Here is a 27,402-nt window from a genome sequence, read left to right as displayed (position 1 = left end):
TATTTTTTATGGAGGAAGGGGCCCATGAAGGCAAACACGCCTCGGGGCCCTAGAAAGTCATAACACGGCCCTGGCTGAGTGCAGTTTTGCGGAGCAGGTGTGTGTGTCGGGGTGTGGGTGATATTCTTAACAATGTGTTGTAACTTCCCGTTGGAGGCTGTCGTTGCTGGCGGGAGCCTGAGCAATCTCCTGGTCAATGCCCTCCTTTCACAGAAGAGGAGTCTGGGGTCCGGAAGGCTAAGGGGCAGCCACAGAAAAGCTGAGGGCAGAACCTGTTTTCTCTGAGGTGTCAGCTGCAAAACTGAGAGCCTGGTAAAAAAGCGCCTCCTCTGGGAGTAAGCCAGGAGAGCCAGCTGTCCGTTCTCAGGGCGGCAGGTGAAGTCCTGCCACGCTCCCAGCACACTCAGCTCTGAACCGAATCATCCGACAGGCTGCAACCCCAGTCAGGGCGCCCCTTCTTCAAGCGCTGTTTGAGGAGCGCATTAGACTTTCTGTGCCCTGGTCTCTGAAACTACTGGGCCCATTAGTGGGCACCACTGGAGTGTGGAGGGTCAGGCTAGTCCCCTGCCTGCCTGAGCAAGCCTCTGAGGCTGGGGAATGCCTTGATTTTGCTGGAAGCTGCAGAGGAAGAAGGTGCAGTAAGACCTGAGGCTCTTACACATCAGCTCTCACAGCTGCAGTCACCAAAGCATAGCGTGGGGGCCACTCCTCCCTCCTCCCAGGGCAGTTGTCCTCTGGGGACCTTATATCCCCTGTATGGCTTTCCTGGATGTCCAGATGTCACTTGGCAAGAAGAGGGGAAGGAGAGCACATAATGAGGTGCCAGCTCCACACCCCCCCACGTCTATAAATAGGTCGTCCTGCGACTCCTGAAGTCCTGGCCAAGCAGGCAGGATGGGGCTGTTGCGGGCGGGGCTTCCCATTCCCTGCAGCTCCTGTGGTTGTTACAATCTTTAGTCCCTGGGAGTGTCCAGAGGTGGCTTAGATCTATGAAGCCTTCCCTGCAGGGGCACCTCTTTCCTGGGCAGGGACGCTGGCCAGGGGGCGAGGGGGTCTCTAGGAGGAGGAGGCTCACAGACAGCACATGGGTGACTGCAAGTGACAGAAGGCGCTCCTTCTTTGCAGACAGCCCTGTGCGTGGCCTCCATTAGGAGGCAGAGCCTGGGCCCAAGTTGCCCTGACGCAGGCCCAGCCTAACAGCACCTGCCTTCTCTTGGCACTCATGCACACCAAGCAGGCCATTTGAACAAACATGTCCCGCAAAAGTTGTGGGGTTCTTTTCATTTCTGTCTTCTCTTCCTACTTCTCTAAGAGAGATGTTCTTGTGGATTGTTTTTTTTAAAGTAATGGATAGAGAGTAATTTGTCTAAGACTTGATACCCTTTGGATGATCTTTTCAGTGAGGAGGGAGAAAAGATTAAACAGCGAGCAGCTTCCTAATAATCCCAGGGACCGGTTGAACCACAAATACCTTGTCTGAGCTCCCGGCTGCCTGATGCGGTGGTGCATTCCCCATAAAGGAGCCCCCAGGGTCCCAGGGCTTCTCCTCCGTTTGTTAGAGGAACTACTGTAATGCTGATTTTTTTACATTTAAATTTTTAAAATTGTGGTAAACTATATATAACCTAATTTACCATTTTAACCATTTTTAAGTGTACAGATCAGCAGCATTAGGCACTTTCACATGCTGTGCAGCCATCGCCACCGTCCATCCCTAGGACTTTTTCATCTTCCCAGACTGAAACTCTGAACCCACTAAACACTGACTCCCCGCTGCCCTCCTCCCCGAGCCCCTGCCAACTACCCTCGACTTTCTGGCTCTATGGTTTGGCTCTTGCAGGGGCCTCATATACGTGGCATGACAGAGTTTCGGACTGGATTTTTTGACTGGCTTCTTTTGTTAGTATAACGTCTTCAAAGATCACCCATGTCGTAGCATATGACAACATTTCCTTCCTTTTTAAGGCCAAATAATTCCATGGTATGAATATATCACATTTTGTTTATCCACTCCTCTGTCATTTGGGTTGTTTCCACCTTTTGACTATTGTGAATAATGTTGCCTTGAACGTGTGTGTATAAATATCTGTTTGAGACCTGCTTTCAATTCTTTGGGTATGTATATACTCAGAAGTGGAATTGCTGGACCATATGGTACTTCTATGTTTAATTTTTTTTTGAGAAACCACCACACCGTCTTCTACAGCAGCTGTACCATTTTACAATCCTGCTAGCACAATGCTGATTTTTATCGAATAATTCAGACCATTTAGATCGGAAGTAAAGGAGGGATATAGTGTCATCATAGATTTGTTTCAATTATATCCAAGGAGTTTGTCAGGATGGTCAGGAAGAATGGTGGCAACAAAGTAGGTTAGGTTCTCTAACCAAAATACTACTGTTCTTAAGGCAAATATGTGGGGTTTTTTTTTTAGCTATTATGTGTCAGGCAGGGTCTGTGACAATTGGGGACTCAGTGGTGAACAAGACAGCCACAGTTCTTGCAGTTTTTACACTCTAAGTGGGGAAACCATTGTTAATGAAATCCTCATATCAAGATGTCAAATTCTGCCCTGGCAGTGGGTTGAGTGCCAGCCTGCCAACTGAAAGGTCACTGGTTTGATTCCTGGTCAGGACACGTGCCTGGATGGCAGGCCAGGTCCCCAACAGGCCCATTGATGTTTCTCTTGCACATTGATATTTCTCCATGCTATTGGAGTCCTTTACATACCAATACTTTGCCTGAAACAATAGATTGTTCTCAATGAATCTACTGGAGAAACAGATAAATGGGTAAATGATTAAATGCAATCAAGTGTCACAGAGCAAAGGAGGATACCCCTACTGATGGAGTCAGGGAACTGAGGGAGTGGTGAGTTCTGCCAGAGAGAGAATCAGGGAAACCTTCCTCCAGGAGGCGAAGCTCAAAATGAGTCCAGAAAGATGTGCAGGGAGTGAGCCCAGCAGACTGAGAAAGGAGGACACGTCAGGAAGAAGGGAGCTCCTGGGTAAAGGTGAGCACGCCTGGCCCTGAGCGAGGGCCGAGGGTAGCTGTCATCAGAAGCAGGTTGGATGGAGCTTAGGTACGTAGATGGGGTGTCCACAAGTGCAAGAGGCGCTCTGTGCAGGGCGCAGCTGTGGGTGGGCAGAGATGAAAGACAACGCAGAAGAGGGCTCATCCTCCCTGCCCTGCCATGTGCCGTCCCAGAACTCTGAGGTCTCTGAGTTCTGAAGTTGGACGTGGCCTTCTGAGTTGATGTGAAGGTATATTTGTCAAAGAAATAGGATTAAATTATGTCATTTTGCAGTTCCTTAGCCTCCAGTAATACCCTCGTCTGGGATGGGCCTGCAAATGTTGGTGCTACCCGTAGAGGTCAGCCCCGCAGCCAGAAGAAGGGCGGAGAAGAGGGTGGGTGTGGAGAGGCAAATCCAGAGGTCAGCAGGGGGCCCTTTGGCATTAAGTGAGTCTGGGAAGCCCGGAGGGATGGGACCCCGCCTGTGACCAGGGACAATGGCTGTGCCTGTAGTGCCTTCCCCATATCAACTTCTAGAACACAGGAGGACTTTTCCTGTGATAAACGCAAGCAGCAAAGGGCTGAGTTAGCACCAGCCTTGCACCAGCCTTGGTTCATGTGCTTCTTCAAGCGTCACCAGGCACTTGTGCAACATTCTGGTCCCCTCCCAGGCATCCTGGACCAGAGACTGGCGGTGGGGCCCGGGCAGCTGGGTTTTCACAAGCCCTCCTTTGATGCTGATTCATAAAGTTGGAGAAACACTGATGACTTCCAGAAGTAAGGTTTTACAATGATGGCCCTTGCCCGGTATCCATTTTCCTTCTGCTGTCAAACCCTTTTTCTTCCACCTCCACCAGCTGTCTTGACTTCCTACCTGTCACCATCTCCCGCCCTACTGCACTTGCTGAGTCGAGGAGCCTCCTCCTGGGCTCTGGTGTCTCTGACCGCCCTCCGATGGCCGCTCTCCTCTGGCAGCCCCCTCCCTCTGTGGTCTTTGTGGCGTAGCTCTTCCCTGGCTTGTTCTCTGAGGTCTGTGGGTCCCTTCTCCTCAGCCACTTCTACAATCAGTTCTCCCTGATGATGACTCTCAGTCTCCTTCTTGAGCCCAGTCTCTGACCCCAACTCTAATTGCCTAGTTGTCGTTAAAGTCTAAGAGAGGTCTTCACTGGATATATAATCGATCAAAGTTATATCCAAAAGCAGCCCTACCCCACCGCCCAGCACCCTGTCCCTTAGTGCATGGTGAATTCCCACCTACGCTACGTAATTTACACTGAGTCATTTACACTAATATTTCTGTTGAAAACTAAATGTTTAAACTTTCAGCATTTCTGAAGTATCAGGTCAGACAACATTTGTTTGTTGATTGGAGTATTTAGTCTATTTATCTTCATCGAATAATGTATACAGTGGTTTTAAATCTATCATCCTCCTATGTTTTTTCTGTGTCCAACCTACTCTATATGTTTTCTTTTTTTCCAATTGTTTTCTTTCAGATTAATTATTTTTGCTTATTCTTATTTTGGCTTTTCTGTTTTAGTTTTGAAAATACATATTCTTACTATTTTTTGGTGGTTCCCCAGAAAACATGAATCACACTACTATGTTAATTGGCTACTTTCACTATTCTCCCGGACAATGCAAAAGGCCTCAGAACACTTTTAATCCATTTATACTCTTCCCTACTTAAATGTTATTTTTATTATGTGTTTTTGTTTTTTCAAGCCCACAATAAATTATTAACATTGTTTTATGTAGTCAATGTTCACTTAGAATTATGTGTATATTTACTATTTTCATGGCTCTTTATTCATTCTTGCACATCCAGCTTTCCTTCTGGGCTCCTGTTCCTCCTGCTTATAACACACCTTCATTTACAGCAGGGCAGTTGCTGGAAAATTTTCTCAGTTTTAGTTTGTCTGAAAATTCTCTCCTCACATTTATTCTTGAAGTGCCAGTGGGGAAGAAATGACATATGTCTTAATTTCAAAAATGGATAAATCTCTAATATGTACTTTCCAGGACCGCGTGAGGAGAAATAACTAATGGCAGAAAGGTTAGGAACCAAGCAAAGCCCTGGAGTAAACATGAATTTTCTTACGCTGCCTTGAATTTGTTACCTACCTGGTCATACTGCCTGAAACCCCACCAGGGACTCCCGTGTGGCTCACTGGATCCCTCTCTGAAAGCAGGAAAACCCGCAGCGATGTTGAGGAGCCAAGACATGAATGCCTCGTTAGTTTAACTAGACCGCTTACTTTCTAACCCTTGATAGGACTCAGTTCCTCTCAAGACATAAAATTGTTCATGGAAGGAGGAGAAAGATCAGTAATTTGGAAGAATTTCTCTCAAAACCAGGTCGGGAAGGGCCACAAAATGGAGAGCTCGGGAGAGCCTGGGAGCGTTAGCCTCTGGCTATGGGCAGGTCAAGGCAAAGGTCAATTCCATTGGGCCCAGACCAAGGAGGCAGGGCTGTTGGTTCTGTTCATGCTTGAGGTGTGAGCCCCCCCGGAATATAGCTCCGGAGCCTCCTGAACACACGGATTGTTCACCTCCAGCAACCCAGGTTCCCAGTGAACTTGACCTACACTCCCACGTGGCCATACCTCCAGAGCACTGGTACCACCTTCCCAGGCTTTATCAAATTTCTCTTAGAAGGGCAGCTGGAGCTTTGGAGGGCAAGGCAGGTCCTGAGAACAGAGAGACACAGTAACAGGTATCAAGCAAGCTGATATATTTTATCTGTAAAATGTCCTTTGCCAAAGCCAGCTCCTGGTTAAACACTGTGAGCATTATCTGAAAACCAGGCCACTGAGAAGTGAGTCCAAAGAGGGTGATAGCTATATTGTTTCTTCCCTTTGGCTTCTGAGACACCGAATGTTGCCAGTCCCACGGCGGGTGGGTCGAGGTGGGCACACCTCCCACCAGGGGTTAAGAGCTCAAACTCTGGACTGTTTCAGTATCTCAGGCTAACAAAGGGTCCAGAGGATGAGGAATCAACCAGCCCCACTTCCCTGAGGGCAATGTTGGGAGCACAGAGCCCTGGGCAAGTGTGCAGGGGTCTGGGTAGCGGGAGCAGGCCCCAGGCAGGCTTCGCGGCAGGCCCTCCCTCACGCTGCAAGGTCCTCAGGGGAGAAAGGTAGACTAATAGCTCTGAGGAGGTGTCCTCCTCTCCACACTGAACATTCCACTTCTGGCGCCTTCAGAACATCCCTGGAGCCTGGAATAAGAAGAAAACATGGCTGTTAGAGCAGGGATTTCTCATGGGCCCTCGGCTGACGAACACAAGAAATTAAAAAGATCAGCTTACACCTTGAGTTTTCAGAGAGGGGGTTGAATAAAAATAAAAGGACAAAGTATTGTGTTTATTTGTTTCATGTTTAAAAACTCAGAAAATATCCACAAAATCCCACTAGGAATGAATAAAATGCTTCCACTCTTTTGAGCTCAGCCCAAAACCCAAATCTTCATTGGTGGGATTGCAATTAGCAAGCCTATGGGGGAGGTTTGGGGGGCCTCACCCTGGGCCACCTCCACAAGGACCTCCTGTCCTCGCATTTGTGCTGAAACATGACTGAGCCCTCTAGCTCCTGCTCTGTGTCAGGATCTCTGATCCTCTTTCTCTGCCCTCGGCCAAAGTTTGGCACCTCCCAGTCCTTCTCATTCCCTAAGAACCAGACTCTTCTTGCCACCGTAAGGTTCTCCCCACTCAGACCACCGTGGGGCAGGGCACTCTGGTCCGGCACTCCCTGTCCAGGGCACAGAGGACCCAGGGCAATGCCTTTTCCCCAGGAGTCCCAGTCCAGCCACCTGACTCTTCCAGACACCTTTGTTTGCTTGTGAGCATAACAACATTCATTCATATGCCTGACAGACAGAGGATTTTGGTTTTCACTATCCTAGGTTTTTAAAAAATATTAAAATCTAAAAAAATACTTATGGAAGCATAATATACATACAAAAAGTGCACAGGTTCTAAGTGTATAGCCCACTAAGTTACTGCAAAGTGAAACCTACCAATGTGACCATCACTCAGATCGAGAAATAGCACGGGAACCCACAGATACACCCAGCTTCAGGAATCTTGTCACAGGCCAGATGCAATTGAGTGCCCAGCTTCTGGGCTATGTGTTTTTGTGCTTCTCATCTGACATGCATGAAAGGATTTCAAAACCCCATACATTGTTGTCTTTCACTGAGACCTAACCGTGCACAGTTACCTCATCTCCCACCATGTCAAAGGCTTCTGGAAGGCAGGACCCCAGCTGTCTATTCGGCCCACTGTAGGTAGAGCCTGAATGACAGAAAAAACCGTTCCCTGGGCATGCAGAGGTCCCAGCCCTGCGTCTGAGGCTCTTGGGCCTCATTCATGGGCCTCATTCCCCACTTTTTAGGTGTCACAGGAGGATCAATGACCAAGGTCTCCACTCAAGCACTAGAGCAACATTAGTAGCTCTACCCTGCAGAGATAGTCCTGGCATTAGATGGCAGCAATCCAGCTCTTTGACTTGTGCAACAAGCAGGGATAAACATCCACCTGCTCCCAGGAAAGGCCCGTAAGGCAGACACAGTCCCTGCCTCGTGGAGAAAATTCAGGCACCCAACACATCAGGAAGTATCAAGAAAACGCTCATAGAATCCAAACGACTGCCTCATCGCTGTTCCAGCCAGGCTCCCTTGGGAAGGGGGTAGGGCGCTCTCCCAGCCTGGTGGTGGAGAGCAGTGTGCCTTAACCACCTGTCTTCGCTCTTCTGCAGGCCCTGCCATTCCGGTGGGTGTGGACGTGCAGGTCGAGAGCCTGGACAGCATCTCGGAGGTGGACATGGTACGCAGTGCCCTTGGTGGGGCAGCCCGGAGGGTGGGGTCTCGAGGCTAAACTTCTACGAGAGGCTGTGGCTGGTGGGGCTGCACGAGGCAGGCTGTGCTGGGTGGGCCAAGCCGGAGCTGCAGGTAATCAAACTGGGACTTGGAAGTTGGCCCAGGTGCAGTCAAATCTAAAGCAGGGATTCTCAAGCTTCGTGGGTAAAAATAGTTTGAGGAGTTGGTTCAGTGCAGATCCCTGGGCCCTGCTCTACACTTTCTGATTCAGAGTCTCCGGGAGTAAGGCCCAGCACTTTACCCTTTGAACACACTCCTCAGGTGGTAGGAGAGGTCAGATGAACCACACTCGGAGGAGATCAGGAGGTGTGAGTTTTCAGATTGAAATTCTGTAAGGAAGGAAGCTTTCTGAGGCATTTCCCCCGCAGGACTTCACCATGACCCTGTACCTGCGGCACTACTGGAAAGACGAGAGGCTGTCCTTCCCCAGCACCAGCAACAAGAGCATGACCTTTGATGGGCGGCTGATAAAGAAGATCTGGGTCCCCGACATCTTCTTTGTTCACTCCAAAAGGTCATTCACCCACGACACCACCACGGACAACGTCATGCTGAGGGTGTTCCCGGATGGGCACGTGCTATACAGCATGAGGTAACTACCCACGCGGTCATGGTTTCTTCGTCCAGTGCCATTCTGATACACGTGGTTAGCCTCTTTGGCCCTGAAGAATTTGCCATTGTGGTTGGGTCTGTGGGCTGCATGGGGTGATACAAGCCTTCTGATACCTAGTACAATTCTCTCAGATGAAATGGCCACCCTTGTAGCTGGCGACTTCCCTGTCAATGGGGATCTAAAACCTGGGTTAGGAGACTAGATGTGCCTGAATGAATTGAGGGAGCCAATGACCTTCTAGGTAACTTCCACCCCGAGAGCTTATAAATGCTAGCTTATTGGTAATAATGATTTTTTAAAAAGAGCTACTGCTTACTGAGTGTTGTTGCCGGTTGGTGTCTGGGCTAACTGGAATGACTAGGTGGTCTTATTCACATCTTTCTGGCCTGCTTGTACAGTTCTCCCAAATTAGATGCTAATATCCTCGGTGGGGGGTGGGGAGGGGACATAATCTTCCAGGTATCTCTGGGGGAGGCTGGTTGAGAGCAATGACAGGAGAAGTGTGCAGATGTGAGCCATTAGCAGCCAACACCCTTGGTAGCTAGGATATGGGCAGAACACCGTAATATATGCTACAGAAAGACAAAAGTTAAGGTTCAGTAACTTAGACACTGGGTTTTCAAACTTCTAAAATAGACATGAGGAGGCACCTGCTCTTGGTTGGGTCTATATTCTCCTTACTCTGAGAAGGTGTATGAGCCAATAGCGCAGTGCATGAGCCAACATGCGTGTTTGGGTTGTCTAGGATTACGGTCACTGCCATGTGCAACATGGACTTCACCCACTTTCCCTTGGACTCCCAGACCTGTTCTTTGGAGCTGGAAAGCTGTGAGTATCAGTATGCTTAATGACAAATCTTTACCTTGCTCCCTCTCCAATATTTGTGCCATTTTAGAAACCATGAAACAGGGCACTGCCTGCCAGTATTAAGAACTGTTTACTCTTAGGCTGGTGAAGGATTTCCCTGTTGCTTTATCCTGCATCAGAAGCAAAGGAGTCAAATTAACTTATTTTCCTCCCCCCAAAGATGCATATACAGATGAAGATCTGATGCTGTACTGGAAGAATGGGGATGAATCCCTGAAAACAGATGAAAAGGTCTCCCTGTCTCAGTTTCTAATTCAGAAATTCCACACCACTTCCAGACTGGCCTTCTACAGCAGCACTGGTAAATAACTTTTGTGTGTGTGTGTTTCTTTTTAAAAATTTATTTCTTTTTAGTTGCAGTTTATATTCAATATTATTCTGTATTAGTGTCAGGTGTACAGAATAGTTGCTAGACAAATCATATGCTTTACAAAGTGGTCCGGTAGCTAACTTTTGTGTGGTCCGATTCAAATGTGAAAGAAAATACAGTAGAATTCTTCTTCAGCCTTAACCTTTATCCCTTTATCCCCCTAAGGAAAATACATTCTTCTTATTAAAATAACTCATAGCCCCCCAAAACATAAATGGCACTTAAAAACAGAGAGTAAAAAGTTGCTGCCCTCTGAAATCCCATGGCCGGAGGTAATCATCCCTACAATTTAGCAAACACTCTTGCAGACATCTGTCTTTAATTATATAATTTCAGAAAAGTAGGGTTATATTTTACATGCTGATCTGTAACCTGATTCATTTGAGTTAACAATATGGATGGATAGCTTTCAGAGGCAATATTTTTATACCTATATTTAGATCTATAAATGCATTTTTAATGCTAATGTAACATCTTCGTGAACCCTGGGCCATGTTTGAAGTTTTGAGAGGATTCATTTGTCAGCTCTTCTCTAATGTCACCATTTGTTATTGTATTAATTTCTTAGGACCGTTGTAACTAATTACCACAAACTGGGTGCTTGCTCCTTCTGAAGGCTCTAGGGAGGGCTCCTTCCTTGCCTCTCATTAGCTTCTAGTGGTTGCTGCATCACTCCAGTCTCTACGTCCGTGGTCACATGGCGGCATTCTTCCTGTGTCTATGTGTCTTCACATGGTGTTGTCTTTGTGTATCTATGTCTGAATTTCCCTCTTCTCCAAGGGCGTCAGTCATTGGATTATGGCCCATCTAATCCAATATGACTTCATCTTACCTTGATTACATGTGCAAAGACCTTATTTTAAAATCAGGTCCCATTCACAGTTATTGAGAGTTAGAACTCCAACATATCTTTCTACGGGACAAAATTCAGCCTACAAGAGCATTGCAGTAGCTATGGGACCCTAGATGACTTCTCACTTCATTACTTTTTGTCCCAGTGCTGAGAAGCCCAGGCCCTTCCATGGGCAGATTTTGTGCCACTGCCTGCCCCTGCATGGCCACCGTCTACTCGTTCACTTGCCCCCACCCTCACCCCTCTGTTCACAGCATCAAACACTGGAAAAGAGCAAGCCCAGCCAAGACTATATTGGTGCTGAGACAGCCCAAGCCTACTTCACTTCATGTCTACAGTACCCAGCCTCATCCCTCTCTTCTCTTTCATTCTGATATGTATTGCCACACAATTTTCTTTTCTCATCTATTCTTGGCAAGTTCAAATAAACTCTCTTTCTAAAACCATTATTAAGAGTTTCTTGGGGATTCTGGTCAAGATGGTAGCATAGGTAGACATGGTTCAACTCTTCGCACAACCATATCAAGATTACAACTAAAATATAGACTAACCATCACTAAGAATTGTCATAAATCAAGCTGAATGGAAGTGTGACAACTACACAATTAAAGAAACCACATCCATCCAGACTGATAGGAGGGGTGCAGACGCAGAATGGGCTGGTCTCTCACACACGTGTTGTGGATAAAAATTCAGGAGCACTATCTCAGGAGTGAGGAGCCCCAGCCCCACACCAGTCCCCCCAGTCCAGGCTTCTAGTGCCAGGAAGATAAGTCCCCACAACTTCTGCCTGCAAAAACCAGTGGGAATTGAGTCAGGGGAAGAAACTTCTGGAGTCTCAAGCAGTTCCTCTTAAAGAACCCACACATGGACTCACCTACTCAGACTCATTCCCTCTGAGCTCTAGTACCAGGGTAGCAGCTTGAAAGACATGAGTGGCATATAGGGGGGAACTGAAGTGTCTGGCATCAGGGTGAGCAGAGGCCATTGTCCCTTTTCTGAACCTCACCCCTGCCCAAAGCCACAAAGCTGGCAAGCTGGTGCCATATCTGAGACTCCATCAACCTGGCTAATAATGTTTGCCCTGCCTTGGAGACCCCCAGAGACTGTGCCCCACACAATTAATGGGCCCACCCAAACTGCTTTTTCACATGAATGACTGGTTTTTGCTCATGCTGCCTAAAGATTCTCAAACAAGCAACAGCTGGCCTCAGTGAGCCCCAGGCCCAGCACTAGCAGCAGCCAGCCTAGATTCACACTTTGGCTTCACCTGGGAATTTCCATGCCCAGCACAAGTAGCAGGCATTTCACATTCCTTTATAACTCAGGCAGGGTGGCTCCAGTCAAAACACAGGTGGGGGCTGACCTTGCCCTGCACCACCTGGGAAACCCCAGGACCTTCACACCCAGTGGGCAGCTACAGACTGTGTTAGAGCACCACCATCCTGCCCCTGCACAGCTGATCCTCCATGGGGGATGAAAGTTGGTGGTCAGTGGTCACAGCAAGTCCCCATAGCTGACTGGCCTGGGTAAATGCCCACTATTGAACTGCCAACAGCAACCAAGTCCCAACTAGAAGAGGAAAGTGTACGCAGACCACACAAAGGAAGCACCTTGAGTACCCAGCTTGGGTGATAGGGGAGGCTGTGCCACTGGACCCTACAGGAGACCTACTACACTAGGCCATATACCAAGACACAGAATCAAAGTAGCTCTCCTTAATACATAGAAATAAACACAGGGAGACTGCCAAATGAGGAGACAAAAAAATACGGCCCAAATGAAAAAACCATATCAAAACTCCAGAAAAAGGGCTAAACAAACTGGAGATAAGCAATCTATCAGATACAGAGTTCAAAACACTGTTTATAAGGATGCTCAAGGAACTTGGTGAGGACCTCAACAGTATAAAAAAGATCCAGTCAGAAATGAAGGATACACTAATTGAAATAAAGAACAATTTACAGGAAACAACAGTAGCGTGGATGAAGCTGAGGGTCAAATCAATGATATGGAACATAAGGAAGCAAAAAACAACAAACCAGAACAACAAGAAGGAAAAAGAATACAAAAAAGTGTGGATAGTAGAAAGGGCCTCTGGGACAACTTCAAGAGGCCCAACATTCACATCATGGGGTGCCAGAAGAATAAGAGAAAGAGCAAGAAATTGAAAATCTATTTGAAAAAATAATGAAAGAAAACTTCCCTAATTTGGTGAAGGAAATAGACATGCAAGTCCAGGAAGTACATAGAGTCCCAATTATGATGGATGCAAATAAGCCCACTCAAAGACAGGTCATAAGTAAAATGCCAAAGGTTAAAGATAAAGAGAGAATCTTAAAAGCATCAACAGAAAAGCAGGTAGTTACCTACAGGGGCATTCTCATAAAACTGTTAGCTGATTTCTGAAAAGAAACTTTGCAGGCTAGAAAGGATTGGCAAGAAATATTCAAAGTCATGAAAAGCAGAGATCTATAGCCAAGATTGCTCTACCCAGCAAAGCTATCACTTAGAATTGAAGGCGATAAAGAGCTTCCCAGACAAGAAAAAACTAAAGGAGTCCATCATCACCAAACCATTATTATATGAAATGTTAAAGGGACTTATTTAAGAAAAAGAAGATCAAGACTATGAACAACAAAATGGCAATAAAGGTATATCTATCAAAAATTGGATCTAAAAAACAAACTAAGCAAACAGGAAGAACAAAGACAGAATCATGACTATGGAGAGTGTTTTGATGGTTGCCAGATGCGAGAGGGGTGTAGTGGAATGGATGAGGAGGTGAGGGGATAAAGAAGTACAATTACAGAATAACCATGGGGATGTAAAGTATGGTAGAGGAAATGGGGTAGCCAAAGAATGTGTACATGTGACCCATGGACATGAACAATGGTGTGGGGATTTCCTGATGGAGTGGGGGTTGCTGGGTGGAGGAGGGCAAAGGGGGAAATATCAGGGCAACTATAATAGCATAATCAATAAAATATAATTAAAAAAAGAATTTCTTATATAACTTCTATAATGTGCCACTGTTTTGAGTACTTTATATGAGTTAACTAATTGCTACCCAACAAACCTATGATGTAGATGTTATTATCCCAAGTTCACAGATGAGAAAACTGAAAGTAGAAGGAATTAAGGTTTATTGAAATTACATAGCCGGTTAGTGGCCAGGCAAATTGCCTTAGTCACTATGTGTACTCCTCAGATGTTTTCTATGTTGGGATAGCATGCTCATTTGTTGTTTGTTTTGTCCCCTGCTGAGCCTTCCTGGAGTTCAGATTAAACTGCATCTTCTTTCTGCTCCTACTATTTACTATGTGCTAATGAGCAGGTATATCATCCCATTCCCACAGGGGCTGTAGGCTCACCCAGGAGTGTGGAACACAAAGTGTACATTTTCAAAGCTTCTGGTTCACTCCTTGTGTTTCCAAGGCAACTCTCCCTGGTTTTCTTAGACAGAAGGAAAGGATAATGGAGCACTCCTTCACCGAATAAAAGCAGCTCTCAGCTCTTCCAGAATGATACTGTGCCAACCTAGGAAAAAAAATGTGATTTGCTTCATGGGTGCCGATTTAAGCTGACAAGATTGGACAAAGTCTGTGGGATGAATAAATAATTAGTAGTTTCTGTCATATTTGAAGATCACTATTTATTCACTGCACTAAAAGCTCCTGCTTCATTCAAACAACCCCCAAACCTACACAGTAATCACTGTCAGGCTTGTCTACACTTAAACCTGTACTCCAGCCTTTTCTTATTGACCCATCCCTTCCCTTACCTGACTCAGCACTAACTTTCCAATCCAGCCAGAGGGCTTTTGTCACCTCAGTAGCATTTCTCAGGTGCATTTCTGAGGTCTACATGCATCCCGATCGCCAGGGTTGTGTGTTCAACAAGCAGATATCTGGGCACCACTGCAGCTACTGAGTCAGAATCTTGGGTGGTGGAGCCCAGGAGTCTGCATGTTTAATGTGTGATTCTTCTGCACATCAGAGTTCAAAGACCATGGCTTTTAGCCAATGTGGGTCTCAAACTATGGCGCGCAGACCAGCAGCATCAGTATCACCTGGGAACTGTGGAGGTGGAGTTCAGGCATCTGTTTTAACAAGTTCTCCAGAGTTGGTGTACACAGACTGCGAGGCCCCATCCCCCACAGTTTCTCATTGGTAGATCCTGTGTGGGCTCAAGAATGTGCATTTCTAACTAGTTCCCATTGATGCTCTTGTGACTGGCCCAGGAACACCTCTTCGAGAACTACTGCTCTAAGTCAATGTTTCTCAACTCTGGCTGCACATTAGAATTACCTGGGGAATTTTTTGATGTTGTTGTTAGCTAGTATTTTTTTTTAAATTCTGGTTAAATACATATAAAATTCACCATTTTAGCCATTGTGAAACGCACAATTCGCTGGCATTAAGCACCGCCACAGTATCGTGCAGCCATCGCCACCATCCATCTCCAGAACTTGCTCATCATCCCAAACAGAAACTCTGTACTCGTACTTCTTAAACAATAACTGCCTGTCCCTCCCCACAACCCCCTACTCCCCCACAGTCTCTGAGAACCTCTATTCTATTTCTGTCTCTATGTATTTGTCATAAAAGTAAAAACATATATTTGTCCTTTTGTGACTGCTTGTTTCCCTTACCATAATGGTTTCAAGGTTCATCCATGTTGAAGCATGTGTAAAAATGCCATTCCTTTTTAAGGCTGAATAATATTCCATTGTGTGGATTATATTTAACCATTCATCCATCGATGGATATTGTGTTGGGTACTGTGAGTAATGTTGCTATCAACCTGGGGAACTTTTAAAGTATGCCTATGCCTAGCTCCCCATCCCAGACCAATTAAATCAGAATCTCTCTAGGATCGAACAGGGCTTTGGAGAGTAGTAAAACTCCCAGGAGCTCCTCAAAAGCAGCCAGGCTGAGCAATTGTCAGCCTACACCACTCACCATCTCTGAGCCTCTTTTCTTCCCCTTCACTTGTCCAGCTTACATTCATCTCCCCCATGAGATCTCTCGTAATCATTCCAGTCCATAGGTATTGAGGTCTCTCTTTTCCAAACCACTCACTGCTTCCACAGATTTTAGCACTTAGATATACACTATTCTACGTCTCGAGCATTTCCATCCTGTGGGACTTTCTTGCAATTCCTTGAAAATTCTTGAGCGCAGGAACCAAGATCTAGGTTCCTCTCTATGCCCTTCAGGCCCTAGCACAGCACTCACACGTGGAGGCCCTCGGCGGCTACTGCTGGAGTTAAGGGGCATCGTGTGAGAGGGGCCCTGCCCTGGGTATTGGAGACACGAGCTCTGACCTGACTTCATCTTGACTCAGACAAAGTCTTAGAAAAGCCTCTGGGAGTCTCCTCGTGTCCCATATAAGAGAATTGGACTCATCTGGATTTCAATGATTTCCTTGACACCATCGTGAAGTTTGTCTTACATACCAACTATGCTGCCATTGACTTACTGTCTTTAAAAGTCAACTCCCCTCTTGTACTTTATTTTGAAAAGGAAGTTTACATCACTGTCGTTGATGAGAAACTGGTATCATTTGCCATAAGTGGAAGATGACTTTAATAATAAATGTAATGAACACAAACAAAAATGTCCCTGCCTCTGTATTCCAGAAGTCATCTTGCTGTACACCATTGTGTGTACCCCTTGCCTTGAGGCCCAGCGCTGGACTGTCTCTGAGCTCTATCGTTTTCTGATAAGACTGGGCTGAGATGGGAGTGAGTGGGGTGTGCACACAGCTTCAGATCCCTTTACACATTTACACTGTCCTTAACACCATCTTTGGCCCCAGTGGTTAGGTAATAATATTGTGGATCATTTGCAACCTTAACATTTCTGTCCTTTTTTTTTTTTTTTTTTTAACAACCATTAATCAGTTATTCTCTGACTGCCAGGATGAAATAGATAATATCTATATCCTCATTTTTTTTCCTGAGGAATGAGGAAGTGGTAAATGATTTGCATAAGACCAACGGAGTGACTTCCACATGACGGTTGGAGTGTCAGAAGTAGAAATGATGTCAGACTTCAGAGTCATGTGAATGACCTATTTCATCTTCTTGTGATAAATGAGGAGACTGAGCTGACCAATCTCACAATAAAGACAGTGACGAGAGCCCAGCCCTGCTGGCTCCTGCCTCAGTGGTATTGGCTTCAGCAAAATAGAATCAGCCACTCAGGAAATGTGGGTGTGGTTTGCAAGAAAAACAAAAACCAAAAAAACCCAAACTATTTGACCTAGACCTCAATTTAGTTCCACATTCCCCAAAGTGCTGCAAAGAGATGTTTGATAATACTGAATAAAACAGTAAATGTACTGAGTCCTGGCAAGGTATTTATTCACACAGGAGAGGGTTTAGATTTTGGAAAGGAAATGTACCTTTCTGCTGAAGATGAGACCAATGTCGGTGAAAGAAGGGCTCCTGGGGAAGCGGTTTGTTCTTGCCTCTCAGCTGCAAACTCACTGGCTTCTTCCTGTGTCCCCCAGGCTGGTACAATCGTCTGTACATTAACTTCACGTTGCGTCGTCACATCTTCTTCTTCTTGCTCCAAACTTATTTCCCTGCCACCCTGATGGTCACACTGTCCTGGGTGTCCTTCTGGATTGACCGCAGAGCTGTGCCCGCCAGAGTTTCACTGGGTAAAAGCATTTGATGTGGTGTAGTGGGGTGGGTTTTTTTTTTCCCATTTTTTCCAACTGATCACTATGTAAAGAAAAAGTAAAACCAACCATTATTCGGAGTTCTTAGGTGATGGGCTGTCAGTCAGAAGGGCAAATGTTCCTCCTGTTTCTTGTCTTAATTCCTGCACCGCTCTCAGTTTCCTGGGCTACATATTGAAGACCATTGGGAGCTAAAATGACATCAACTCTGCTCAAATCATCTCACAAAGATAGAGCGTATTTGGGGTATAGACCACCAATGACGGTTTTAGATCTCGGGACTTTGATATGTAAGACAATTTCACAAATGCGGAAAACTTATTCTGCAAATACGAAAACTAGTTTGGTGGCCTTGTTTAGACAAACTGAGACGTTGGAGGTAGGGCCCATGTTACATGATTCCTGGGAAGGAGAGGGCTCTACTCCCTGGTAACATGTGGTTTTAGCCCTTCGCAGGCTCTGAATTCCAGAGTGAATGTTTACAACTCATTACTGTAAATTTAGACAAATCAGCTTGGGCCCTGAGAAATGTGAGGGTTTGACCAGCACGGCAATGTGAAGGAAACAAGCCTGATAGACTTCAGGAATTCCCACAGTCTTCGTGGACTTAAAAATGTGGATTAGCTGAGGGAGAATGTGTTCCTTCCTCTGGAATGGCCTTTAGTCACTGTGTTAAGTCCCACACTCGAACAGGTCCTTTCGGAAGCACTGCTGCGCCTGTCAGCCACAACACAGACACCCAGCGCCCCAAGGCGCTGACGGTGACAGGGCGCAGGCAGCGAGCTGGCCCCGAGGGCAGCCCGGCTGCTTGTGGAGCAGGCCCTTGCCCTCTACGAGGTGGAAACACGTCCGGGGGATTTCCTGTTTGATTTAGGAGATGGAGAATGTAACATGGTGACTTAGTGAAGTGGGGGCAGCAGTTGTGCACCCTCATCAGTGGCTGATCTAAAAGCTGGATGTTGCAGGAATCAACACGGTGCTGACCATGTCCACCATCATCACGGGCGTGAACGCCTCCATGCCCCGCGTCTCCTACATCAAGGCCGTGGACATCTACCTCTGGGTCAGCTTTGTGTTCGTGTTCCTCTCGGTGCTGGAGTACGCAGCTGTCAACTACCTGACCACGGTGCAGGAGTGGAAGGAGCGGAAGCTACAAGAGAAGGCGAGAGAGGTTTCCTTCATTTTCTTGTTTGAGTCCAGGCTGTTAGGAAGATGAGAAAGGGGAGAAAAGGGTTGTAGAAAAGGAAGAGGTTCCTGCAAACAGATAGCGATCCATTTTAGAGTAAGTTCTAGCATCTGCCATAAAGGATCCCATAAGGCAGAAAGTCTTTGGACAAAGACTAGGGACAGAAAGACTTATGTTCTTAGTCCTAACTCTGCCACTTAGGCGGGGCCTCAGTTTTCTCATCTGTAAAATTGTGTAAAAGAATCTTTACCCTACCTTCCTTCCAGGGTTATTGTAAGGGTCACATAAAATAATGTACGTCAAAGCTGTTTTGAAACCGTAGGGTTCTAGACACATGTAAGTATTACTATTATTATTGAACATGTCTAGAGAAAATGCCTTCATATCCTATGGCCAGATAAGGCAAGAGTTCTAGAATAAAAGCTTCTTTATTTATCAGTGCTTTGGCTCAGTGAAAACTCAGCCACATATGACTTTAGTCTTTAGAGTCATTGGAAAAACTATACTATCTATACTGTACTGCACTATAATATACTAAACTACACTGTATATGTGATAGAATGCAAATGGAGAGTCAAAAGCAATGTATGGGACTTTGACACAGGGAGGGACAGTCTGTTCCATTCACACCCAGGTTCTTATTAGTCACAGGAAAAAATAGAATGCCAACTTGTTACCGAATCATTGCTAGACATTGCACTAATCAAAATGGGTGTCCACTTGAAAGGTACAGAGATCAGGGGACATGAAAGTCCTATTTTTATGCCCATCTAGGTGGCTGGTAGTGCCTTAGCATAGGAAACTCTAAATTTTAGGAAAAGAGGATGTGTTGGCTTTTTAAAAAGTCCTTCAATGCTCACATTATACCTGTTAAAAATGTCCACATTGTCTCCAAGTATGGTAGATTGCTTAAAAATTTATTTTTAAAATTCTATTCAAATCTTTTTTACTTCAGTGTTTGGATATTTTTTCAAACTAATAACAATCTGTACACGGCTCATTATCAAATGACTTTGGTCATATAAACACTTTTGAGTTAGACTCTGTTAGACCTCCCTGTACAGAGCTGTTCAAAAAATAACAAAGCCTTCATTGGATAAATATGGGCTTGCAAATCGTTAACTGCAGATGTTGTAACTTGTACTTGGGCAGTTCATTAACCTGTTACCATGCACTGGGGCTGGGTCTTTGCCGGTGATCCTGCGACACTGTCTAAAGAGAAACGGGAAAACCACACGTGGAAAGACGATCAGGCCCCAAGTCCAGCTGCCTGTTTGTGAGAACAGATGCCCGGGAGGTGAGAGCTCATCCCCCGCTGCTGGGACATGTGCCATTTAAAGGCTGAGATGACGCAGTTGCTGGAGGACAGATAGTGGTGGGAAGACAAAATCTCTCCCCTGCTGCCCCACAGAGAAACCACAACCGTGAAAATGGTCCCCAGGGGAGTGGAGGTTCCCAAAGTAGGCGCCAAAGAGCACCTGGCCTGGAGTCGCCTTCCAAGCCTGTTGAAAATGGAGATTCTGGGGCCGCACCCCTGACCTACTGAGTCAGGGTCTCTGGGGATGGAGTCCTGGCATCTGCATTATTGATAAGCTCCCAGGTGATAATGATATTCCCTGAAGTTCAATCTCTACTCTGTAAAGGCAAAGCTGACTGGAGCCTGCCAGGCTCACCCTGCTTCAGATGGGGGGCCCATGCTGCTTGGGTCGAACGCAGGGCAGTGGGGGTCTGCCTCCGTTGCAAAAGCTCTAATGCTCAGGCTGATTATCCGGACCTGCTCAACATGCCAGGAGCTGCTTAATTTTTCTTAGAAACATAATCTTTGACATTTCCCGATTCTAACTCAAAATCTTTGGAGAAAAGTCTGTTTTCATTTTAGCAAAATAAGTTTCTGTTTAGAGCAAGGAAAAGACGTAAAGTAAAGACCTGTGCCTTTAACAGCAACTACAACAACATAAGGCTTCAGTGACAATATCTCACAATTTAATCAAGATTTGGGTGTGATTATATCTAAATGCAAATAATTGAATAGATGACCTCTTACTGACCTCTTATCCTTAACGTCTATTCCAGGAATATATTAATGTGCTACCTAATTATTGTGGCGGCTGGGACGAGACATAGGAAAAAATAATGAAACAATCATGCCTGATTAAAAGAAATAGACCCCAAACCACAAAAGATTTCTTCAAGTGTAAGGAATACTTCAAGTAATTCTAATTCTCCATAAAAATCATCCATTTATTTTTGCATTCTTTCAATAGGGGGCAGGCTGTGAAACGTCATTATTTCACTTTCCCAGATGGAAAAACAGAGGCACTCAGGTCTGAGAGCCAGGTTAGAAACATACTAACGTCAACAGGCTGAGAAGAATAAACCCAAGGCCAGCTGGCTGTGCCGGGCAGGCCTCTGCCTTTGGCCAATGCTGACAGTGCAGCGCCAGCTGGAAGCCCTCCTTTGCTCATTCAGATTGTGGGAGAAGTTAAGTGAAAGCTTTTCCTTCCCTCCAACTTACAATTCATAAACATTTTCATACTTGCAGTTTAACAAAATAGGATAATATATACCCTATGCCCGCACTTATATCCAACATTGTTAACATTTGCCATCTTTGTGTGGCCTCCTTCTCTATATAAACATAGTTCTGCTGGTGTAGTCAATCCATTTAAAAACACACGGCTGGCATCATGACCCTTTACCCTTACGTGTAACTCTTTAGAGGAAGGACAATCTCTCAGCACAAAAAGAGGTGGAGTCCCACACCTGGAATAAAAAGGTATAGGTTTAAAATCCTGACTCTGAGACTAGCTGTGTGATCTCAGGAGAATTGTATAGCTTCTCTGGGTCTTAGTTTTTGCCTCTGCAATTGAGAGCATTTGGACTAAATCAGTGGTTCTAGATCCTGGCTACATAGTAAAATCACCTGGGCGGGCTTTAAATTAGTCTAGAGTGGATCGTGGGTGTTGCCATTTTATGAGTTTCCCAGGTGACTCTAATATGCAGCCAGGGTAGAGAATCCTTGGGTTCAGTGACCTCTGGGAATCCTTCTAATTTTGCCTTTCTGTGGTTCTCAGGAGCCACGGGGCTTCGTTCTAGACCCAGGCCCCCTCCTCTGCCCCTCTCACAAGGCCTAACTATGTCTCATACCTTCTCTTGTGCTTGCCACTCACAGTTCCCATGTACGTGTGGAATGCTTCACTCGAGAACCATGATGCTGAATGGAAGCTACAGTGATTCTGAGGCCAATAGTTTGGCTGGGTACCCAAGAAGCCATGTTCTGACAGAAGAAGAAAGGCAGGACAAAATAGTGGTCCACCTGGCCTTGAGCAATGAATCTAATTCCTCCAAGAAGAAGGCCCTTCCGAAGGGCCAGATGGGTCTTTACATCTTCCAGAACACCCATGCCATTGACAAATACTCCAGGTTGATATTCCCTGCCTCCTACATAGTTTTCAACCTAATTTATTGGTCAGTGTTTTCCTAGGGGCTCCAAGGCTGTGCCCGGGAAAGGACCTAGACATCTATGGGGCCTAGCCAGACGTCCGCACGTGGACCTGCTGACTGTGCCCCTCCCAGAAGACAGAGCAGCAGCCCCTGGACTCCCGTGAGCAACATCCCCAACCTCATGGGTTTGCCCCTCATTCATGCTGTGCTCTGTCCCACTTCATGTCTCTCTGGGATTGTCTTCTTCTGTTCTTGTGCGAACAGTTTATGAGAGCCCCCTCATGTTAAAAAAGACTCAAATGCCTTCCAGATGTTCTGAGATACCTATGAGGTCTAGGATTCAGCTGTGAAGGGAAAAGGGGAAACGAAAGGCAAGCTTAGGGGTGTTCTGGATAGAAGATGGGAAATTAAAATAAAAAATAAGAGTAAAAGATCAATAAACCCAAACAACTGGATTAAGTGCCTACCTAAGAAGGAAAAAAGCTTAGATTCAGACAGGAAATCATTTGACCTGTGTGTGTCTGGCAACTGGTATGACTTTGCAGTATTAGGGAACTTTCATCCATTCACACAACCATTTATTAACTATGGAGTGCCAGGTGCTGTGGAATGAACAAGTGGAAGTTCTCTTTTCACAGAGAACTCCTCACAGCCTATGCTCACTCTACATCTGACAGAAAGCTCTTCCGTTCTTCTCCCACCCTCGCCCCCGAGGCACCCCACACTCCCATTCTGTTTGCTGGTGTGTCTCCTGCTAGGTCTGTCCACAGAAGCATTTCCTGTCTCTTAGGAGGCCCTCAAGAAGTCACCTCATTGCGTTCTCCTGGAATCTCCATGTAGGAGAAGCCTAGCGCTGGGGAGGGACAGGGACTAGAGAATTAGTGACAATAGAACTTGGTGGGGGTTGAAAGAGGTGTGGGTTTGCTGTGGAAATTTATTTCAGATGTTATCTTACCTCCCTCTCTATGCTTCTTCCCCAGCAGGTGTCCTCAATAATCCCTGTGTCCAGGCCCTGTCCCCGCCCAGGAATACTCCCCCCGCCACCTATGCCAACCAAACTACCCCACACCCTAGAATGATTTCTCCCTTATTCCCACAAGCTAGTAACTCTTTCCTGTAATGCAGCTAAACTCAGATTAGGAAAGCAATCTGACTTATTGACTCTACAGTATATTGTGAATGACTATTTCCCTTAACCCTGTTTTAGGTGTTTGCTAGATAATGCAGTAGAATCTCTAATTATTAGAGGACCTGATTTTGAGACTGGGACATTTTCTTTAAATCCCAGCACTTGGAAATTAGAAGGCTGTTCTAGGGGAAACAGCCTTCTAAATCAGTAAGATTTCGTGCTTACTGAAGGAGGTTCTGCTCTTTCCCTGCTGTACCTACCACCTTGCTGCTCCGAATCTGGGTGTCTGGTGCTTTGGTCAAGAGTAGACCAATGGTGGCCCTGGCCAGGTAGCTCAGTTGGCTGGAGCATCGTCCCGACGCACTAAGTTCACAGGTTTGATCTCCAGTCAGGGCATATACAAGAATCAACCAACAATCTCATGTATAAGTAGAATAACAAATCGCTGTTTCTCTCTCTCTCTCTCTCTCCCTTCCCCTCTTTCTCTCTCTAAAATCAATTAAAAAAAAAAAAAACAGAGCAGACAAGTGGTACAACCAAAGAGAGCATAAGCCTTCCTTAAATTAGGTAAGCATAGGCCTGTGGAATTTGCTCCACAGCTCATGACTCCCAGGGTCAGGATTCTTGGTTTCTGAGGATCAGAGCAGGCAGGGATGAGCACGCAGGGATACCAGAGCCTCCAGAAGTTTCAAGTCAAGGGCTGGTAGCTACCTGATCCCCTCACTCCCTCAGCACCACTGACTGCACAGTTGCCATCTGCCTCCCTTCTTCTCTCTGCCTGACCCTGGGTCAGGCCCTCTCCCATCCCCTGTTCCTGTATACACTCCTTGTGGGACCCTGGTCCCAGACACTTACTTCACTACTCCATTGCTCATGTTGAAGACCCAGCTCATCATCTCTGGTCCCCAGCCTTCATCTGAACTGTGGCCTCTAGCTCACTGGTCCAGAGGCTGTGTGATTCAAGAAGCTTAACTGTCAGTGTGATTGGCTCTGGGCAACAATATGAATTAGATTACCTTGGGCAACTACAAGTTCGGGGAGTCCCCAAGACCACTCTCAGGTTTAAGAATTTTCTAGAAGTTTAAGGAATTGGAAAAGAAGAAATATGCATGATGGGTGTACATGTAGAAAAAGATATACTAGATCTATGCTATCCAATATAGTGGTCACTAGCCATTTATCTATTTAAATTTAAAGTTAAATAAAATAAAAAATTTGGTCTCTTGGTTGCACTAGTCACATTTCAAGTGCTCTGCTCAATAGCCTCAGAAGGCTAGTGGCCACTGTATTGTACAGTGCAGGTCGATAGAACATTCCCATAATCATAGCAAGTGCTGTTAGTGCTTCTTCAGATGAAGGAATCAGCCCGAGAGAAGGTATAGAAGAGGCAGGAAAGTTTGGGATTGCAGAGTGTAGGGTTTGCGGAGCAAGTCATCTGCTTTGGCTGGATCCTTGGTTGTGGGAAGAGGAAATGAGAGATCCCCCTCTTTATATACCACTACGGGTCAAGGCAGGTGGCCCATGCCAGTGTTTGTGAGGACAACTTCCTCTTCATGGAATTGCCTGGTCCAAGATCACTGGATTTCCCAGCCTCAGAGACACGTGAAGAATGAAAGTGTGTAAACAAGGATAATTGGGTGGGACAGACATCTAGATTTATTGAGAAACATTTGCTCTCTAGAGACTCTCCTGAGTCACACTACTACTCAAAGAATGAATATATTGTCATTAAATATATCATATTGCTTTCGTTTTCTTCTTTAATTTCAACACTACTCTGCTTTTGACTACGTTGACTTCATAAATTGAGGCTCATATAACATGGTAGTCTGTTCTCACTTAAAAAAATAAAGATGTATTTTAACTAACTTATGTATTTAATTGGAGTTAATTCTATAGCAGACATGTAGGACCATAGGCAGCATTTTATCATGTGGGACCATGATACAATGACACCGTTGTATTTAGCATTGCTTTATTGCAGTGCAATAGTCTGAATCTGCCTGAAAACAGTGGAAAATTAAAGGAGGGGGAGAGGAGACAGCAGTAGGAGTAGAAAATAGGGACTAAGGAAATGTTGAGAACATGAAAATGATTCATCCTAGAGGCAGGAAGACAGAGGAGTACACATAATTGTTTTCAGGGACACTTGGATGATACTTTATTTCGCTGAATCTAAGACACCATCAAATATAAGTAAGAGGCACCCACATTTTATATACCACGCACTTTCTTTAAGAAAAAATATTTCTAATTAAATTATAGCATGCCAATGATTATAAGATGAACCCTGATTTCACTAGTCTAAAATTGTGAAAAATATGCATGTTAAAATAAAAGAAATACATATTATACAAAAACTGGTGATCAAACATATTTCTTTGACACCAAGGAGTCAACATTTATTACACATTTGTCTTCAAAGCTTTGTGCCTGAGTGCAGGGAAGGGGGTTGTGGTAGATAAAGAAATTAATGGAAAACACCTGTCAGTCATTCAGAAGCTTACACTGTAATGGGTGTAGTTTGAAGGAGGGAGAGATCACAGAATTTGAGGAGTAAATGCTAATCGTGTTAAATCTCAAGCAATGGATAGATGTAATTTCAACTAGTAGAAAAGGAGGGGAGTGTGGTGATTGCCTGGAGGGGAAGGGGGTAGATGGAGGTGGAAGAGTGTGAAGGGGGATAAATGGTGATGGAAAAAATTAAATAAAAAATAAAAAATTTAAAAAAAGAAAAGAAGGGGAGGGAATGGTAACATGGCAGAAAGAAAGCTCATGTGTGTTCAGGGGACAGTGAGCAGACACACTCTCGAATGTACAAAAGTCTTGGGTTCTCATCCTTCTGGTTACATGGCATTAATATCAAGGGCTCTTCTAGATTCATGCCACTTAGCATAAACCTGGGGAAGAAATTCGACTGGTCTGGTCTGGGATGTGCACATCAAAGATGACCAAAGCTCTGTGCTGGGTATAAGTTTAGAAAGTGAGTACTCTTCAAAAATACTTAGATTTAGTTCGATCTGTTTTGTAAACATGTGTAGAAAGGAGACTATGAATTAGATAAATGGAAAAAGCAGCTTAGTTTGAGGGAACCAATGAAGCAAGAATATAATGATAATAATATGGGAGAAAGTACATGATAAGTTCAGTTATGTGTGAGAGCCACAGGCTATATGCTATTAACAGAATGAGAAGCCAGAGGCAGTAGTTATTCCCTACAGAGGATGTAAGGCTGGGGTCTGGGAAATAAGAAGAGATGTCAAATAAAAAGTTGCAAATGCTGGTCTGGGGCTAGAGGAAGGTAAAGTTTTGGAACTACCCTCTTAGACATGCTCAATGAAACTATCAGAGCGAATGAAACTTGTGAAGGAGAAAAACAGAAGAGAGGAGAACTGCGGACGAGAGCTTGGGAGCACATAGCTAGATGTGTAGGAAGAGAAGGGCTGATCAGAGAAATAGGAGAGCCAGGAGACTGTTGTGTCATGGAAACTGGAAGAAAGAAGACTCAAGTGGAGGAGGATGGGGCCAGGGCAAACACTGACCATAAAAATTGAGAAGGCCAGGGCAAACACCTGACTGGGTGGCTCGGTTGGTTGGAGCATTGTCCCATAAAATGAAAGGCTGAGGATTCAATTCCTGGTCAAGGCACTTCCCTATGTTGCAGGTTCAACCTCTGGTTGGGGTCTTTATGGAGGCAACCAGTTGATGTTTCTCTCTCTCTCTGTTTCCTGAATCAATAAAACATACACTTGGGTGAGCCCTGGCCAGTGTGGCTCAGTTGATTGGGCATCATCCTGCAAACCAAAAGGTTGAGGATTCGAGCCCCAGTCAGGGTACATACCTGAATTGCGGATTCAGTCCCAAGTTGGGGGAGGCTGGGTGCGAGAGGCAACAGATTAATGTTTTTCTCTTACCTCAGTGTTTCTCGCCCTCTCTTTCTCCCTTCCTTCCCCTTTCTCTGGAATCAATAAAAGAAAAAATTTTTTTTTTTTTTTAGTTGAGAAGGGTTTTAAAGACTATGAACAGTTATGGCAAGATGGAGACCAGAGGCCAAGGAGGATTAAATGCACAAGTAGATGGCTCTCCCTGGTAAAGAAGAGGATCCCTGCTCTTAACTACAAGTGATTTAGTGAGGTAGAAGGAAAAATATTCAGAGAATTACTGCTATTTATTATGAAAAGGCTCTTGTTTTCATGGTGGATTTAAAAATAACACTGTGGCATACTTGGTTTAAATGAGGGTCGTGACCTCCCTCATTTAACCCTCATTAATGGTTCATGCAACCCTGTGGTTGGTTCCATTAACCATTATACCGGAATTTAGAGTAGTGGTCCAAGAACTATGATTATAACCCC

At 45.3% G+C, this 27,402-nt stretch overlaps 1 protein-coding gene across 2 annotated transcripts in view; it reads left to right on the top strand.

Moving 5' to 3' along the window:
• LOC129067625 (gamma-aminobutyric acid receptor subunit rho-2) overlaps window positions 1–21,958 on the top strand; it is a 62,696-nt gene extending 40,738 nt beyond the window's left edge. For both annotated transcript variants that reach the window (XM_054569702.1, XM_054569703.1), the window contains 7 exons: window positions 7,772–7,839; window positions 8,261–8,484; window positions 9,251–9,333; window positions 9,533–9,673; window positions 17,115–17,267; window positions 18,254–18,450; window positions 21,647–21,958. In XM_054569702.1, the coding sequence (XP_054425677.1) occupies window positions 7,772–7,839; window positions 8,261–8,484; window positions 9,251–9,333; window positions 9,533–9,673; window positions 17,115–17,267; window positions 18,254–18,450; window positions 21,647–21,958 (1,178 nt within the window). The remainder of the gene's footprint in view (window positions 1–7,771; window positions 7,840–8,260; window positions 8,485–9,250; window positions 9,334–9,532; window positions 9,674–17,114; window positions 17,268–18,253; window positions 18,451–21,646) is intronic.
• Window positions 21,959–27,402: the final 5,444 nt, after the last annotated feature.

Source organism: Pteronotus mesoamericanus, unplaced genomic scaffold (assembly GCF_021234165.1).
Source record: "Pteronotus mesoamericanus isolate MK-2021 breed Mesoamerican mustached bat unplaced genomic scaffold, CSHL_Meso_final contig_20, whole genome shotgun sequence".
Classification (NCBI taxonomy): domain Eukaryota; kingdom Metazoa; phylum Chordata; class Mammalia; order Chiroptera; family Mormoopidae; genus Pteronotus; species Pteronotus mesoamericanus.
Note: the sequence above shows the minus strand (reverse complement) of the source record. Positions and strands in the feature narration are given on the sequence as shown.